Genomic DNA, 17,374 nt, shown 5'->3' with positions numbered 1-17,374 from the left:
GTTTCTGTAACAGCTTTTTGTTGTTGTTGTTGAAATAGGTTATATAGATATATTCTCTTATTACTTAACTAAGCTCATGTGTTTGCTATATGTTCCTGTGAACAGTATTTCAAGGTCACAAAATGTTTGTTTGCTTCATTATGCTAAGAGGAACACAGTTGGAGGAAGACTGAAGTTACTCGGCTGGTTTTGTATTTTTTTAGTTTTCTCATTTATGTGGGATAGATCCTGAATTAGTGGTTGATTCACACTACAGAAGTTCAAAATAATCTTTCATAAAATGAAATAGGTAATACAGTCTGTTGGGGAAACCAGAAAATGTAATTAGTCCATGGTAAATTTACTGCTGGACCATGTCTCCGCTAATGGACCAGCATTACATAGTCTTTCTGGTCTTTAAAATCAGCTTGTTACAGCACAGGAATCTGCTCAAAGTATATGCATTGCATTGCCGTAGCACTTTACAAGTAATCTAACACAACCTTTTATTTTTCTTTCAAAAGGCGCCTAAACAGAAATAACCTCCAGTTGCTTTCTGAACTGCTCTTTCTGGGGACACCGAAGTTATACAGGCTGTAAGTAGACATAACCCAATAACTATTGTTGAAAAATTGGAGTTGATCTGTTACTCTGTTCTGCATTAGGTTTTTGTCTTTTTGCCTCAGACAGCTAAAATGCATTTAGGACCAATGATCTTTTGGGTACTTTGACTACATTGCAATTTTTTTTTTTTTTTAGAACCTGTTACATGCAGATACTTGTATGAAACAAAATACTGGTTCATCCATGCCCCTCTCTGTTAAGAAGTCTTGTTGAATGAATGCTTTGGCTTTCTTTTATTTATTTATTTATTTATTTTGTTACTGTTTCCTTTGTTAAATGAACTTAAGTGTCTACATGGATTCTAGCTCAGCGACATAGCATTGTTCAAGCACTTTGTGATGTTTCTGGTTTTGTGGCTGTACACACTCGATCGACCAAGACAATCTGTGTTGGCAAATGGTAGCCTGTGGAGTTGTCTCTCCCAAAGAAAACACAGGTGGCAACATAAACTCAGGGGAAAAAAAAAGCTATGAAATCCTTTGTGATAAATAAAAACTGTATCAAATTGGGTAACGAGTTGTTGTTTTGATTCTCTTATTTGGTTTGGTAATGTTTTACTCTTGGCAATATTTTTAAATTAATATTTTGATGCATTGGTGATTTGTAAGAATCTACTAATTTATGTTACAGTCTGAACATGGAATGAAGTTCAGATATTGATTTCTGTATTTATCTACACAATCACGTATTATTAAATTTCAAGGTAACTTTACAGTATGTGGTGTGAGTGGAATACAACATGACATGCTTTGAAAAATTAATCTGTCTTTTAATTAAAGATGTGTATTTGACACATTTCTTTAGGCAAGATTTCTGCTGTTGAAATTGCTGTTAAGTTTCACCACTTGTGTGCTTGGAAAAAAATGAGTGTAGGTGAAGGTGATTTTTGTTTTCACTTTAGTATATGGAAATGGTTGCGAGAACAAGTGTTATAATGAAGCTTTGATTTTTAGATGTTTATTTCTGTTCTAATATTACAAAATAGTAGTTCTTTTTTTCCCTTCTTGAAGTAATTTGAAATGGAAAACTGAAAATTACTCTATTATTGTTGTAAACATTTAGTTCTTTGTATTTCTGTTTCTTCCCTCTGCTTTGGATGCATGTTTTGTTTCCCAAACTTCCCTGTAGATGCAATGAGTTGTTAAATTACTTTGTCAGAAAGCTCCTGAAGGCTTTTGTTCTGACAAACAGAATTATTTTTACACTGCTATAATATTATAACATATCCATATGTGGTTTTATGTATTAACAATTCAGTCTCTTCTGTAATTTCTATCAGCAATCATGGAGATATTACTTCCATCAGGAAGAGAAATGAAAGGGATTTATGATCATTTTATTATTCCAACTGTAGTGTAAAGGTTCTTACCTAAATTTGTAAAAAATAGAAACGAGCCATAATTTGCAGGAAAAAAATGGATGCACACTTCATGCAAAATCATGCTTGAATGCATTTAATTCAGAATTGTATATTTGATAAATGTTAGTCTTAAATCTGTAATATCTTTTGACACAAAGCACACAACTGCTCGTAGTGTATATGGTGGAAAGTAAGAGATCACTAGCTTCGCAGTATTAAATTTCCTCTGCCTAAGGGTTATTGTTGATCAGACCATGAAAGTGAATGTCTGGTTATAATGTATTCATGTTTAAAAGAAAATACAAGTGGTCACTCAACACTAAATATGTAATTAAAAAAATGTCAGTCCAACAAAAGTATTGATGCTAGTTAAGTGTTCTTGGTCAACTTTCAGATTATATATAGTTTGACTGCTATGAAGAATATAAAATATTTTCTCGACAACTGTTGTTGTATGTGCTTATACATATTTATATCCAAATAAATATATTTTTAAGGATAATTAAAGTTCTTTCATGATCAATAAAATGTATAATATTCTTTGGCTTTAGTATTTATTTTTGGCATTTAATGGCTAATCAAACAGTGCGTGCACTGCAAGTTTTCAACATACTATTGAGCTTCTGTGAATAATAATTACCATTTGACCCTTGGCTGTAAATGAGATGCCAGGTGAAGAAGCACATATGCTTGTTGTGTAGCCTAAATGCAATATAAAAGAAAGAGGGTACACTGTATATGAATTATGATTAGACACAGTTGGTTGCCGCCAGCGGCCGGCTATGCTTTCCCTTTGCTGTCTGCTCCAATTTCTCTTTGGACGGGTTGAGAGAGCACTGCATGTTCAGGTCAAGATGTTTGCCTAGAAATAGTAGTACAGTTGCAGCTGTGTTTGCTGGAGCAGGAGACTAGTTTAAATAGCATTACCATTTATCCAGTCCATTAACAGAACTCTGTAAAATAATACCAACTCTGCATAAACTACAGGACACTGTAATAAAATTACAAGCACTTGTTGACAGATGGGAAGTGTAAGTAAAGGAAAGTGATAGGTTGAGAGTTTAAAAGAGACAGTGCATTATTTCCTATGTCTGGAGACTCTTGATTTTCAAAGGTAATTAAATGAATTATTTTTCAGGTTACTCTCACATTTAGCAGCCTTCCAAGAAATCTCTTGGAACCACTTAAAATGGATAATTTTAGTCAAAGCAGAAACTGATTCTCTCATTAAGAGTTATCTGCAAAGGTGTTTTGACACATACATTTCAATAGGAAGCAGTATGCTAAAAATAGTATGACTAGCGCTGCAGGGTATATGAATCTTACCTTGCAAGATCCCTTTCAAAGGAAAATGTACGTGAACCTCTGTTTTGACTCGATACTGTTATAACATAGGTGCTGTTGTAAATCCCAGGGGCTAACACAAGTCCTTGTTCAACAAGTATTTTTCCTGCAGGATGCATTGTTTTCAGTGACCTGTGTGCTCACTCACGCTAACTCATTCAGCATCAGTGAAGGTGCTTTAATGCAGGGAGCTAGTGAGTGCTTGGCTGCGGCAAATAGATTTTAACTACTTACTTTGGCTGGTTAGGTCACAGCTCATTGATTGCTGTTTGATGCAGGATACCAAGGGCTGGGCCCAAGCTGTTTGAGAATTTGGTTTTAAAATATATCTTTATTAATTAGTGGCATAGAAAGGATTTTGAATGCCATACACAAATCTTATCCCTTTTGATCTACATTGCTTGCACTTGGAATGAGGTTAAGTTCCCTTACTGACCGATATTTTCTATATGAGTAATAATGACAGTATTGGCTTTGAAAAATAAAATAATCTTTCTAGTGGATGTGGTCTGATATTAAATACATATTAGAAAGGAAAGGTACCTGATACAGTGCACTTGAAAAGAAACACATTGTGAGTAAGATATTTCGCCTCTAAAGGAAAAATCTTGATATAGTCTGATTAATAAACACTCGGTTCTGAGATATCTGTTAGTGACTTAACACAAAACAAAAAAACCCTATCAGTTAATAAGAGAAGAAAACAATATTAAACACAGGAAAAGAAAATTAGAAAAAAAAATCCTTGGCCAGAACAGCAGCAGCAGCAACAACAACAAAACAAGCTGCATGGGGGGCCCTTGCAAAAATTCCTCCTGAATTAATTTCTGCCAGCTATGATTAAAGTGTGTGGTACTAGATGTGTCAGACACCATAGTTCTCTGCTTCATTTTACTCTTGGCCTCTTTGGCCCCTGCCACAATAAATCCCACAATGGTTAGGCAGGAATTGCAGGTTACAGTTGCTAGGGTTACCGTTGTCCAGCCGGACCGACATCATTACTCATCTAGCCAGCTACCCCGAGCGAGCGCTGCTGCCCGCTTCTGTTGCGGGGAAGGCTGCGGACGGCTGACGCAAAGAGGAGGAAAGTTCTCCGGGTGGCTTTCGGCTCTGTTTTTCCAGCTGCTGCAGGGGAACCTGTGATTTGCATCATTTGCAGTTATACCTTCTTTGGTTTTGCTGAGTGGTGGGTGGTTTGTTCTCTTGGTAAAGGTAAAAAGCAATCAGAGTGGAAAATGCGATCAGAATGGAAAATAAAGGAAAAGAAGTGGTGTAATGTAAGAGACTAAAGCAGTGACTTCTAAAATGTTTTTAAGATGCCGGTCTCACTGTTAAGGTAGCTGTATTTGAGGCTTAATTCATGGTTTTGTCATATCTTATCCCTTTTAACAGTAACCATGGCAAGTGAAACTGCAGTTGTAATTTAATCAATAAGACATTTATCTTTAATCTGGAATGCCTTAATGAGTAGAGAAATTGTTCATTAGAAAATGTTCATTACCCGAAGCCTCCAAAATGTTACTCCAACTGCAGACAGGTGGCTGTGGATGTTAAAAATCCATTGAGGAGCAACTTTTCCCTTCTCAGAAAGCACTACTGGCGAATCCCTCTTCTGCAAGCAGATTGGTAATGGAACTGCTGCTGGATAAGAACACTGGGTATGTTCCCAGTGGTGTGTGTGCTGCAGTGACATTAGTCTGCTGAGCCTTATTGCAGAAGTGTGCAGGATGTATAACAAAAAAAAAAAAAAAAAGGGATTTTTTTAACCTCTCCATGAATTAATAATTCACCTTTTTTGTTTGATCCTTCCTGATAAAGCGTTTTTTAGCCATTGGTTTCAGTATTTATGGTTTGTTATGGGGCATTTCAGCAGTCTGTAATACTACTTGATTTTTATTTTTTGTATGACAGATTTGAGTTTTGTCCTTTTAAGAGTAAATGGAAACAAGTCTTTCATCACACCAGTATTAATGACTTCTTTTTCTTTTCTACTGTAGTGATTAATTTCAAATACAAGAATGCTTAAATTGTTATCTCTAAACAAATAATAGGCTCCCAACTAGTAAAGTCAATAAGAACTTAGCAGTTCTAATAGTGATGAACTTTTAATTACCCGCATTATTTTATTAGCATCATTTTTGAACAGTAAGTATAGTTCTTAGAAAATAAATATCTTTCAAAATTGCTTTTATTAACAAAGAGATGCTACATATCATATATGTATAAAAAAATATATACAATTTTGGCTTTGTTGTATTGTAAGCCAATAATTAAAAGGAAATCCCTAATTTAACACACAAGGCTAATTACTGTTGCTTACAGTGTGGATGCACCATTATCATACCTTTGCTAACTCAGTGTATTGTCACTAATTTGAAGTCTTAATGCCCCAGTCTAGAATGTTTTCAGAGTGAATTTGGTCCCCTATGCTGCAAGTCTGCTGACAGTTCTGTGAGTTTTATTTTATCTGTAATTTCAGTCCATAGGTAAAGACAGGACTATCTAAGAATACAAGAATCAATAGATATTAAATATATCAATGTTAAGGTTCATTACCTATATGAAGGAGTTGAGTAACTAATAATCTGTTGCTTGCCATGCTAGGTTTGTTGTCTCTCTTCTTTGGCATTCATTTCTGGTATGGAAGATCTAGGAGACAAAATTGCGTAAGAATTTTTTTTTCTTCTCTGTCACCTGTTCATTTTTTTAATCTAGGGAGAAACATAAATCAGGAGCTTGAATGCTTTTTGCAGCTTCACTTGTGTGTGTGTGTTTTTTCCTTTTGTCCTAGTACTTGCCTCTACCTTCAGTTCTCATTCTCTGCTATAACGTTTCAAAACTGAAAACTCAGTCACCCTTTACAACATGGTGAGCAAAACAAATATCACTACAGCTTTGTTTCAGACATAAGCCCTACTTATGTAAGGTAAGAGATGGCAAGATGACTGTAGAGATTTTGGAAGTACTGCAAAAACTTGTACAGTGCAGCAGGTGATTTATTTTTTGAACACATAAATAAGAATTATATATATGCATTTCATGTGCAACTTGCAGTAGCTATATCCTAGCAACAGCAAACGTTCAGCCGTAGGTTTAGTTGAGTAAAAGTGTTGGTGGAGCCAGCATGAACTTTTGAAATGTAGTCAGGGGAGAGAAAAAAAAAAAAAAAAAAAAAGTAAAATGTATCATCATTGTGTTTGGCAATTATTACTTAAACTTCAAATTAAATTATTCTTCCTGCCCTTTAGTGTTTTAGAGTCTCTTAATCTAGGCTTTTCATCAGCTATGCATTTTTTCGTATTTCCACAGCACCTGGTGTGATGCGGTGCAGGGAGGGGAAAAAAAGGTGCTCCAAACATACAAAACTCAGATTAAACATTGCTATTTGAATAGTATGGTATTTTTTAAATTGGAAACTTTTTTTTTCTTGGGTGTCTCATGATAGATGTCTAGTTTTAATTTTGGAGATAATTGGAAAGCATCTTTAAGTTGCAGTTAAATTTTTCTTTATTTCTTGTAAAAAAATACAATTTCATATATTGTTTTAATGGTGATATTTCATTTGCTGTGGGATAAAATGACAAATTGAATGGACTTTCAGGGCTGTAAGGTAACTCTGCAACCAAGCATATCATTAAATCTTTACATAATCTGCATTACTGAAGCTATAGTTTACTATTTTCTGAAACAAGCATCTGTAGGGATACTTCTATTGACTTTTTATTGTAACAAACATTCTCAAACTGTTTATAGTTGCTTTTAACCTTAATTTGAAAATCATGTTAAACACCAAGCAAACACAAATATGGCTTACAGCAATTCTTCTGGACCAACATAAGTATCTGTGGTATTCATAATATTTTATGCTGTTAGCATGTAAATATATCTAATGTAAAAATATGAATCATTAATAATTGCTTATTTAACCCATAACACTTTTAAAATAACATGGTATTCGAAGTAATTAAGTCTACTTTAGTAATTATGGCCTTGTTACCTCGACCTCCTTGGCCCCGAGCAAAAATAATTATCCTCTGTATTTTTGATGATATGATAGTAATTAAAGTGGAGAATTGAGATATCTTCTTTCTTAATATAAAAATTAAAGTAACTGGATTTGGATCACCTGTAACCATGTTATTGTCCAGTTGGAATCAGTCTCTGGGTTGTTCCTGGAGGGTTAACCATGAAAGCTTTGGTAAACTGTGATATAGAAAACGTTTTAGGCAAGAGTTAAGTAAGAAACTGAATCTCAGTGAAGGAAGTAATGAAAAATAAAAAGGCATGTCAGAGGAAATGCCATTATTATGTGGTGTAGAAACATGGTGTGAAATGTTATAAAGGGGACATCTGTAAGTCTCAGCTTGCACACAGTGGACATTTAAGTGCAGCCATGTCATCTTGATTAAAAAAAAATAAAATAAAAAAAATAAAAAGAATAGAATAGAAAAGAGGAATAAATCAGGCCAAGGGAAAATGTGAAAGTATAGAGACTTGTCCCTATGATGGCAGGTTTCTTCTGCGAGTGGAAGATTAAAGCCTGACGTAACTGAATAGCTCAGAAAAGTCCAAAGAAAGGTTGATTGCTTCCCCTCCAACAGTTCCAATTGATTGAAAAAAGCCTAATTTAAAGTTCTGTTTGTTCTGTGTCTTAAACCATCAGAATTTTCTTTTAGAACTGGGGGAATGCTCTGGAAGAGAGAGAATCCAAGGATAAAAAGTCATTGCAGGCCAACAATTGTTCCTAATCCTCACAAAATGCTGGAGAAATTAAATTTATTCTTTATTGCTCAAAGTGTTACCTAGGTCACTGGGCGATGGGAAAATTGAACTGGAAGTCGAGTAGGCACAATCTTTGTTTTGTGTCTAGATGCTTAACCTTAGACACGACAAGGCATCTTAGTGTGTTGTGGGAACTTGGTTCAGAGTATTAACACCAGGACGTTTATTACCCTGGATTTATAATAGGCTATGCTGTCAGTAGATGAAAATGTTGTGTTTACATTTCAGTGTTAAATGATCATTTAATTAACACCTAAGGAAAAAAAAAAAAAAAAAAAAAAAAAAACTTGTGAAATTCCTAGAAGCTTTTATTGTTGGTTTCCTTGGAGGTTTTAATATCCAAGTTACTCTGCAGTTGCTTCTATAAGTACAGCTAGAAAAGACATTTATGAATGTAGTCAAGAAGGACGGACAGTTTAACCCCTGTTGACCCTTCATCCTGAATGTTGATTTATATAGCATTTTAAATGCATTGAACTTGTTTTAAAGCTTCTCTAAAGTTACTCACATAGCATTCAAACAAGAAATATTTTTTTCCTTTTAAAGCATTTCCCTAATTATACATTATTGTAAAGAGCATAGGTAATCCATATTTTTCATAGAAAATTACTTACAAAAATTGAATGTATCAACCAAAATTTTACAAAACTTACAAATATTAAAGATCATTGTTTTGCAAGATTTGTCTGTATGCTCTCAATAGGAATGTGAGATTTATAAGAAGAAGGGTTATGAAACAGTATATCATGCATTGGTTGTAGTAGCTACTGTGAATTTTTCAAAAGGAGTAGGAAATTGGCTAGGGAAGAAACATTACTACAAAAATGCATATCCACTTCAGGCAGCACTGATCTACTTTCATATGTCCCATTGTATCAAAGAAAGTCAAGGCTATCTAAAAGCTTTAATTTGCTCTTGGTCCTTAATAATGCTTTTTGTTGTAATGATGATCTACAAATGCTTTTTGCAATAATGTTGCCCTACAAAGCATGTTTGAATCATTTTTTTTTTGCATCCTAGAGCTAAAGCTAGATGAAATGTTCTTTGTTAAAGAGCAGCTGCTCTTCAACTGATTTTTTTTCCATAAATATTCTGTAGTAAAAACTGAAATTACAGCTAGTTTGAGACATTGTATTTTTTTGAGTTCTTTTTTAGAGGTGTGTTTTTAATCAGACTGTCAGGCTTTAAAACCCCAACTTTAAGGCGTATTAATAGATTAATAATAAAAACCCAGAATAGATTAATTAAATTATTGATGACACAATTTTTTGTGTGTATACTCTTTTTCTGATGATCATATCCTTTACACGTCAATAAATGAGCTGGAAAACTTAGGAATCTGCTGATACAGTAAATGTTTCTTTTCTCCACATAAATGACATAAAACATCCAACACTTGATGAGATATTACAGCTGCAGCATGAGTTCTATCTGCCAGTGAGATCTCAATGTTTTGCACAATTCCCTGAATATATTTATTTAATTGAAACCTAATATTCAGATACAGGCTTGTCAGATGTATTTGCATTTGCTTTTCTTGAAAATATTTGACCGTTTGCAATTAAAGCCATGTATTCACATTCAGCTAGTATGTTTTTTCAGGGTGTTTAATGGGAATTTCTGCAATACCTATTCCTATGAATTGTGATATCAGATAAAAGAGTGCTTGGGATAAAAGAGAGCCTTGCCCTGCCCCATGCTTACATTACCTTCTCTTCACAATACAGTCCTGCCAGAGATTTTAGATTTATTGGACTAGTGAATGGTTAAGTAAGTATGCGCGCAGGAAGATGCAGACTTAACTTTCCACAGACAGACTTTGGCTGAAACCATGGTGCACTGTGTGGGATGCAGAGTCCCAGTGGGTAGGCCACATGGATTATCTAAGCAGCAGTTAAAGGGACTCTCATTACGGTAAGGATCATGAAAAGCGCAAATAGACAAAGTGCAGTATTTGGCCTCAGAGAGGAGAGCTGAAGGAAGGGCTGCTGCAAGGGACAACCAAGCCTGTTGTCTTGAACCTTGTAAGACTATTGGAGCCTAGGCTGGCAGTGTTATCTGGGAAAGGCTGCTTATGAATACAGAGTGGAGTTTATTCTATCCTGCAGACACTTGAGGGGCCAGCTCTGCGAGTGGCTGTTCAGGCCCACCTCATGGGGAATAAAGCTGGGACTTGCTGAATTTTTTTCGTCTTTACAGCCAGGCCCAGGTGCAGGCCCTTCCTGGCTCAAGGGTGTTTACAGGACCATGGTCTGAAGGCTTCTTTCCATGGCCCTTAATCTTTAAGGAAGAGAAAGAAGGGGCTGAAACGGCGGTAAATCTTTGGTTAAGTACTCCTTGAGGATTTGCAAGGTAATGCATACAAGAGACAAAATCCTCGCCTCTTTTTGTTTCCCCTTCTGTCCAGACAGTTCAATGACATTTTTATTTTTATTGTGAATGTCTAATCCATAGAGTTGTACATAAGGGCTGCTTGCACTTTATAAGGTAGCACTTCAGAGCGTGCGTGAGGGGAGGTTTCGTGGCTGTGGTTCAATGCTTTTATTAGTACTTTAATATAAGGGAGATAGAGGAAACATCAAGCCTCTTTTTTTTTTTTTTTTTTTTTTTTTTTTTCTTCTGTGGATTTTTTGTAGGAATTCTAGATAGCTGGAAGGGATTTAGGTAGCTGTTTGACCTCAAAACTGAAAAGGTTGCATCTTGTAAGTTCAATAAGGCCCACAGGGAAGGGTTGCAAAGATAGGATAACAGCTAATGTAATGAAAGGGTATTTGTAGTAGCTGCTTCTTAGAGTATAAAGATATGAAAGGCTAAATGGAGAGAAAAAAAAAAAGAATGTAAATGTGTATCTTAATGGGGGGAGGGGGGGGTATCTGAAAAGCTTAGCAGAACTAGAGAGAGTAATCAGAGTGGATTACAAATAAGACACACCCAAACACACACAGACACTTCATGAAAGCAGTGATATTTTCTGAAATTAGAGAAAATTCCTGTTTGGTCCTTAATACATTAGTATTAAATGTAGTATGTGATTAATTGGTTTTATCATGTTTTGTTTTTTATGAATTGTGCATCCTTTGTAAAAGGCAAGAGGCTGGCTTCCCTCCTTAATTGTAGTAATGAGTTTGTAAATTCAATAGAAATGCTTTTGTTTTTCTGTTTGTCAAATTTTACAAAACTTTTCCTATGTTGTTCTTTGTTATCATCACTTATACCTCTTCCATCACTCATGTCTACAAGACAAAAGGACAAAACAATACCACCCAAAAAAGCTCATTAGATTAGAGTGATTTTATAGAAATGAAAAAAATCGGTCCTCTTACAAAGTGGAGAGGCTACCAAATCTAACTGCTGCTGCTTCTCAGGTGCAGTGTTTATAGCAGAGGTGCAGAAGCCAAAAGTTTTCAGCTGACACAAAGTGCAAAGGTGGTATCCTGGCTGAATTTGCTTTTTATGTAGGCTTGGTAGATATATCATTTAAATTTCATACAGGAAAAAAAAAAAATGCAACTGAGAGTAGCCAGATTTGAGGGTCTAACTGCCAAAGCAGATCATTGTCACCATTCTGGCTGATAGCAGTGGCTTTATCTGTGCAAAATAACATAATCTTACTGAATATTACAAGACTTCCTGGGACAGGAAATAATCAGAAAATTGTTAAAGCTATGTTGGGGTCTAAAATTAAGAGTACTGTTAGTAAAAATTGTTCAACTAGAGTGCCATATGAACATGAAAGTGAACTTTGCAACATGCAGTGTACTGCTATCTTTACTTTATAATTTTACACACAAAATTAAGTTCAAAGCTGCTGGGGTATGGCCATTTGTGCTACAGACTGCTAAAGTTTTAGATAAGGTGCTGAGCTGAAATATTTATATTGGGTCCATTGTCTTTCTATCCTGTTGATGACTGATCTGGAATGTGTAAATAGCATACTGATAAAACTTGTTAGTAGGGATAATTAAAAAAAAAAAAAAGAGGAAACAAGGGATTTAAACTTGAAATAAATTAAGTATGCCAGAATTGTTTATCCTGTGTGGATGGGCTGGGGCGTGTGGAAAATGTGGTATACTTAGGTCAAAATCAAGACTGATCACAGGAGACACAGCTATTTTATGACAGTTAGTGATAATAAGACATAAATGTACAGTGCATCACGGAGCAATAAGATTGTGCAGTTTTGTGCATACGTACAACAGACACTGCAGGAAATGGAAAATAAAAAAATTGAACTATAGTATGTCGCTCTGCAAAACCAATGGAGAGGTTGGGTTGTTTTCTTCTGGCTAATGTTGTGGAATGTGCACATTGCTTTTTTTGTTGTTTGTTTTTCATTTTGTTGCAATGCTTAAAACCATTTCACTGTGATTTTGGCTAAACTGAGTTTTTGTTTGTTCTTGTAACCAGGTTGCAAAAGCTGTTTTTTTTTTTTTTTTTTTTTTTCCTTATCCAAATGAAATAAAACTGAATGGGATTTGAATTATGGGAAAGGCTTTAAAATAAATATATGCTGTTAGCTTAGTTATGTAACAGTTGAATAGAGGCAGAACAGAAGGATTGTGTATGTGCATATACAGAGTGAGAACAAAGAGCAAAACTAGGAGAAATGTAATTGTATTAAGAGGTTGGATGGTCAAGAAAAGATTTCTGTGATGAGTTGCAAGTCTTTGAGATGGGTGACCTACAAATGATCATTTGGCATACAGTTGGTACTCTGGTTAAAATACTAGTAATGCTTCCAAAGTCAATTAATTCTTATTAGAGAAATTGAACTTGACAGTCTTCTGGAATTATAAATTCATAAGATTTAACATTTAGGAGTAAGAATGCTTATTGGATTCACACTGCAAGAGCAGGAAATCAAAGCTTTCTTTGCCATGAATTTTATTCACTGCAGGTGTCTGTTATAATCTGTCTTCTTAGTGAATTTATTCACAAAGGAGTCAAGTGGAGAGAATGGCCTAATTCTATTTTACAGTATAACAGCTTGCACTGTTATGTTTTATGTAATGTATTTGACTAGGATGGTGAAATAGTCAGAAGAAGAAAGCATTGCTAACAAATGGTACATTTTATTACTAGATAGGCCCTAGGCAGTGAGTTGGTAATAGGAACAAACTTATAAAACATTGGGAAGCTAACATTTTTACCTGAAAGTGGTGAATACTGTATTTGACAGTGTAGATTAGAAATCTGCTGATGGCTGTTACACTTGTCTTAGAAGAACTGCAGGTTATCATGGTAGCTTTTAAGAAAGGAAACTATCAGTCTAAAGAGCCTGCCAACACTGGCAGAAAAGTGTTGAAGTATTATTAGTGTATTATTTCATATGCTTTCTTCTAAATAAATTTAGAGTACACAAGAAATGTTGCATATTTTAATAAACAAAAGTAGAAAGAATTTTGTATCTAAATAGATCTAAATAAAATCATATGGTTATGCTACTGTTCCTCTAGCAGACTTGAAGGTTTGTTTACTGAATTGAAGTACTGTTAGCATCAACACATCTTGGTTTTGTGTATTCCCTGGAAGAGGAATTTGAGTGTTCATAGCTGTGCCTTTCATGCATGCAGCAAGGCCCTAGTGTGTGATATGCTGATATGCAAATATATTAGCAAGGGTAATTGTTTGAGCTTTCATGATGATGTTTAAGAACATAGAATCATAGAATGGTTTGGGTTGGAAGGGACTTTAAAGAACACCCAGTTCCAACTTCCCTGCCATGGGCAGGAAGGGACACTTCCCACTAGACCAGGTTGCTCAAAGCCCCATCCAGGCTGGCCTTCTATGGTGCTAACATATGAACAACAACAACAAAAACAAAAAATCCACAGCCTTTGAAGTAGTCAGAGGAGAGATGCCTCTCTTAAAACATTTTTGAGCTTGTCCAAAGGAAAGTAATCAAGATAAATATTATCTGTGCATTTGGTTGAAACTAGAACAGTAGACTTTTTTTTTTTTTTGTAACAGTATTCAGTGCCTCTTTTTTTTTTTTTTTTTTTTTTCTTTTTTCCTTTCCCCATGATCTAGCTGTGAGTGAGCTTGTTTTGTAAGAAAGTCTGCTGTTCTTAATCTGCCTTTTGTTCATTTTACTTGCATTTTTAAATTATGGCCGTATGACTTGGTATTGTCCATTGTGTTTTACTTTGGCTTCTAAACTCAGAATGACTTTCCAATTACTTTGCTAAATGCAAATGTTGCAGAAAACTTTTTAGTGGTGTAACATCTCACCCTGCTTAATACTAGTGCCAGGTCTTAGGAATTTAGCAAGTATTTAAACAAAAAGTAAGAGTAGTTTTGTATTTTCCAAAGAAGATATAGGCAAAATGATCAATGTATCCCTACTACTCAAGTATGTGTTCATAATGATTTTGGTACTCTAAGGTTAATGAATTTGCCTGGATCTGCTAGCAATCTCTTTCATTTTAATGTAAGGTGTGGAAAATTCTGGGTCTATTTCCTATAAAGTTGGTTAGGAAAAGAAATGGAATACAGAAACAAAGTTATGACGAGTAATTAAAAACTAAATGAATAAAATTAAATTTAAAAAAATGGAAAAATGTTTCAGTTTAAGTTGGGTGGTCCAGAAGATTGAAAGGATGTTCTGACTTTGGTGTCAGTTCCTTACCAGTGGAAAATACTGTATAACCAGAAATCACATTTTAATTGATGCTTTGTTTTGCTTTATCCTTAATTAGAATATCCTGCTGGGTGTAGTTTTATCAGCAGTGCTTTGAGATTGTGTAATGGTTAGAGAGGATTACAGTACATAAAACTTTCCAGATAGGAGTGTCTTTTTTTTTTTTTTTTTTTAAAAAAAAAAAGAAATGTGGTGCGAATTAATTATTTTTTAAAGGGATCATGTTTTTTTTTTTTTTCTTTTTTTTTTTTTTTTTTTTTTTTTTCAGGGGGTGGGGAGAGCTTAAAGAATGTTTGAAAAATATGTGTTTGTTTTTTATTTATTTATTTATTTATTTATTGTTTTGTACTTGAATGAAAGTTGGAGATGTAAATCAGAATAAGCTGCTCCAGAATGTAAGAACCGTAAGGGGAAAGTAAGGCAATATCTATATTAAAGTTTTATACAGAATTGGTACTCTGAAGTAAGCCTAGGTAGTGTTTGAACACATGGGAATTTATTAAAATAAACACATCCACAAGGGGAAAATGTGATAATGACTTGATGATGATGAGTGTCTGCTGTTACGGGTCCAGTGAGATTCAAGTGCCAACACCCCAGCCTCTACACCATGATCCAAATCGTAATGAAGGAATTTGGCAGCTCTGGTGCCTTTATGTGAATGTATTACCATGGCTATGAAGATAAATATTTCCAAAGTGGAAATACTAACAAATATTTGGTCACTTCCAAGCAGATTATAAGTGAAGAGGCATACTAGAGGAATCAAGATAAATAACAAAAGGAAACATATCTTCTGAGTACGTGTGTTCCATTCCTGTTTCCCTGGGCTTGGTCTTTCCTTTTAAAATCAATATATTTAGACAGATAGATGCATTCTTTGTGAAGGTTGCATGCTATTTTCTTAATTTCTTCCAACTTCCTTCCTGTTCTTCCCCTCCTGTGACTCTCCTCTTATGTAAACATCATCCCTGATTAAAGCCTGAAGCTTGCTGGAAGTTTTCTGTTCTGTATTGCAGGCCAGTGGGCTGTCCGATACCACAAACTACCTACCGAAGTGCAAGAGTTCAGATTTATTCACAAGGGCAGGCTCCCCCTTGTGGGTACAGAGCTGGTTACTTGCCAGCCTTTCATGAGCTCCCTGGTGCTGCATGAATTTAACCTATGCTTCAACTTTATTTTATTTTATTTTATTTTTATTTTATTTTTAAAGTAAATACATTTTTATAATTCCAAGGTATTTTTTGTATCCTCAAGTAGCTATCAAGGCAGACTGACCTGAAAACTAACTCAGAAAACAGATTTATAGAATGGGAAAAATATTGTCAGAACACAAAGATCTTTCCTATTTCTGTTGCAACCCCTTTTCCTTCCTTTTGATGTAAACTATTCCTGTATAAACTCAATATATTGGCTTTTTCTTAATATTCTGCCTAGCTTCTCTGCTAAATAGGCTTGTGTCCTGTAGTGTGGATGTCTACCATATGGTGCTGATACCTGTGGTGAGTATCAGCCCTGGTGGCTGGCAGATTATTTCATGTCGGGTTCTCTGGGTTTCTCTGCCAAAGGTTAGGGAGGGCTGTATTGCTTTGGGTAGGATGAGGTTGTCCGTCCTCTGTTTTGTATTATGATGCATGATTCTGCAATGGAATCTGGGCCATGGCAGAATTTAGAATTTCAGAAATTAAAATTTTGAATTTCAAGGGTTTGAAGACAGTTTTTCCAGTCTTTTCACTTGGCTGACTCCTCCTTGCAGGGTGTTTGATGCAGTTCAGTAAGTGACTTATTTACACCAGCTTAAGAGGCTTTTCACCTTGCCCGCTAGCCCAAGCTGAGTGAGTCATCTGAGATCAAGCTGTTGACAGAGGAGATGCTTTCAGAGCTGCAGATGGCACTGCCAGCATCTTAATGAAAGCTGGTGCCAAGACAAGCATATGAAAATGTAGGAAACAATACAGTAAATTGCATGTGAATCTTAAGAAATAGTAATGTGTCTGTAGATGAAAGATGCTGTGTATTTTTCATAATGACAAGAAAATTAATCTTCCATTTCCATCAGTGCCAGCTTCTAGCCCTGTCTTTACTGCCTACAGTTAATTGGGCTGATAAATCAGTCAACACAATTTCCTAGTATTTGGACATAGTCTCTAAAGTGAATAACTATCTGGGGGTAACATGCTTACCTCTGGAAATTCTGAATCCTTCTGGTTCTTCCAGATTCTCTTTTTTCCTCTAACACTAGTACTGGTTAACCAGTACTTCTGTAATCTACATATACAGGACTCTGGCTGAGGGAGCTAAACTTTGTGTGTCTCCATTATTCTTGATTTGTTCTCATTACCCAAGTTTGTTGGCTGCTCTTTTCATACTTTTTTTTTTTTTTTTTTTTTTTTTTTTTGTGTGTGTGTGAAATGGGTAAGATGACTGTAAGAACATAGTGGCAGACGATACCACCAAGCGATGTAGTCTGCACATTGAACCAGAACCAAGAAATATTGCAAATTATATAACTCCCTATCTTGCAGATGGTCACTTGAAAATGCTGATTATAATTCCCAGGGATGTTGTTTAGCTGTAAAATATCTGATGCTACAGTTTCTCCCATATCTCTGGACAGATATTTTGGGTTATGGACAGTTTTCTTT

At 35.2% G+C, this 17,374-nt stretch overlaps 1 protein-coding gene across 15 annotated transcripts in view; it reads left to right on the top strand.

Moving 5' to 3' along the window:
- The window catches only part of SLIT2 (slit guidance ligand 2), a 256,661-nt gene that overhangs the window by 20,681 nt on the left and 218,606 nt on the right, over positions 1–17,374 (top strand). For all 15 annotated transcript variants that reach the window (XM_035323812.1, XM_035323806.1, XM_035323807.1 and 12 more), the window contains exon 4: positions 504–575. In XM_035323812.1, coding sequence (XP_035179703.1) covers positions 504–575 — 72 coding nt within the window. The remainder of the gene's footprint in view (positions 1–503; positions 576–17,374) is intronic.

The sequence above is a fragment of the Oxyura jamaicensis genome, chromosome 4 (genome assembly GCF_011077185.1).
Source record: "Oxyura jamaicensis isolate SHBP4307 breed ruddy duck chromosome 4, BPBGC_Ojam_1.0, whole genome shotgun sequence".
Lineage (NCBI taxonomy): Eukaryota > Metazoa > Chordata > Aves > Anseriformes > Anatidae > Oxyura > Oxyura jamaicensis.
This window is presented reverse-complemented; position numbering and strand designations above follow the sequence as displayed.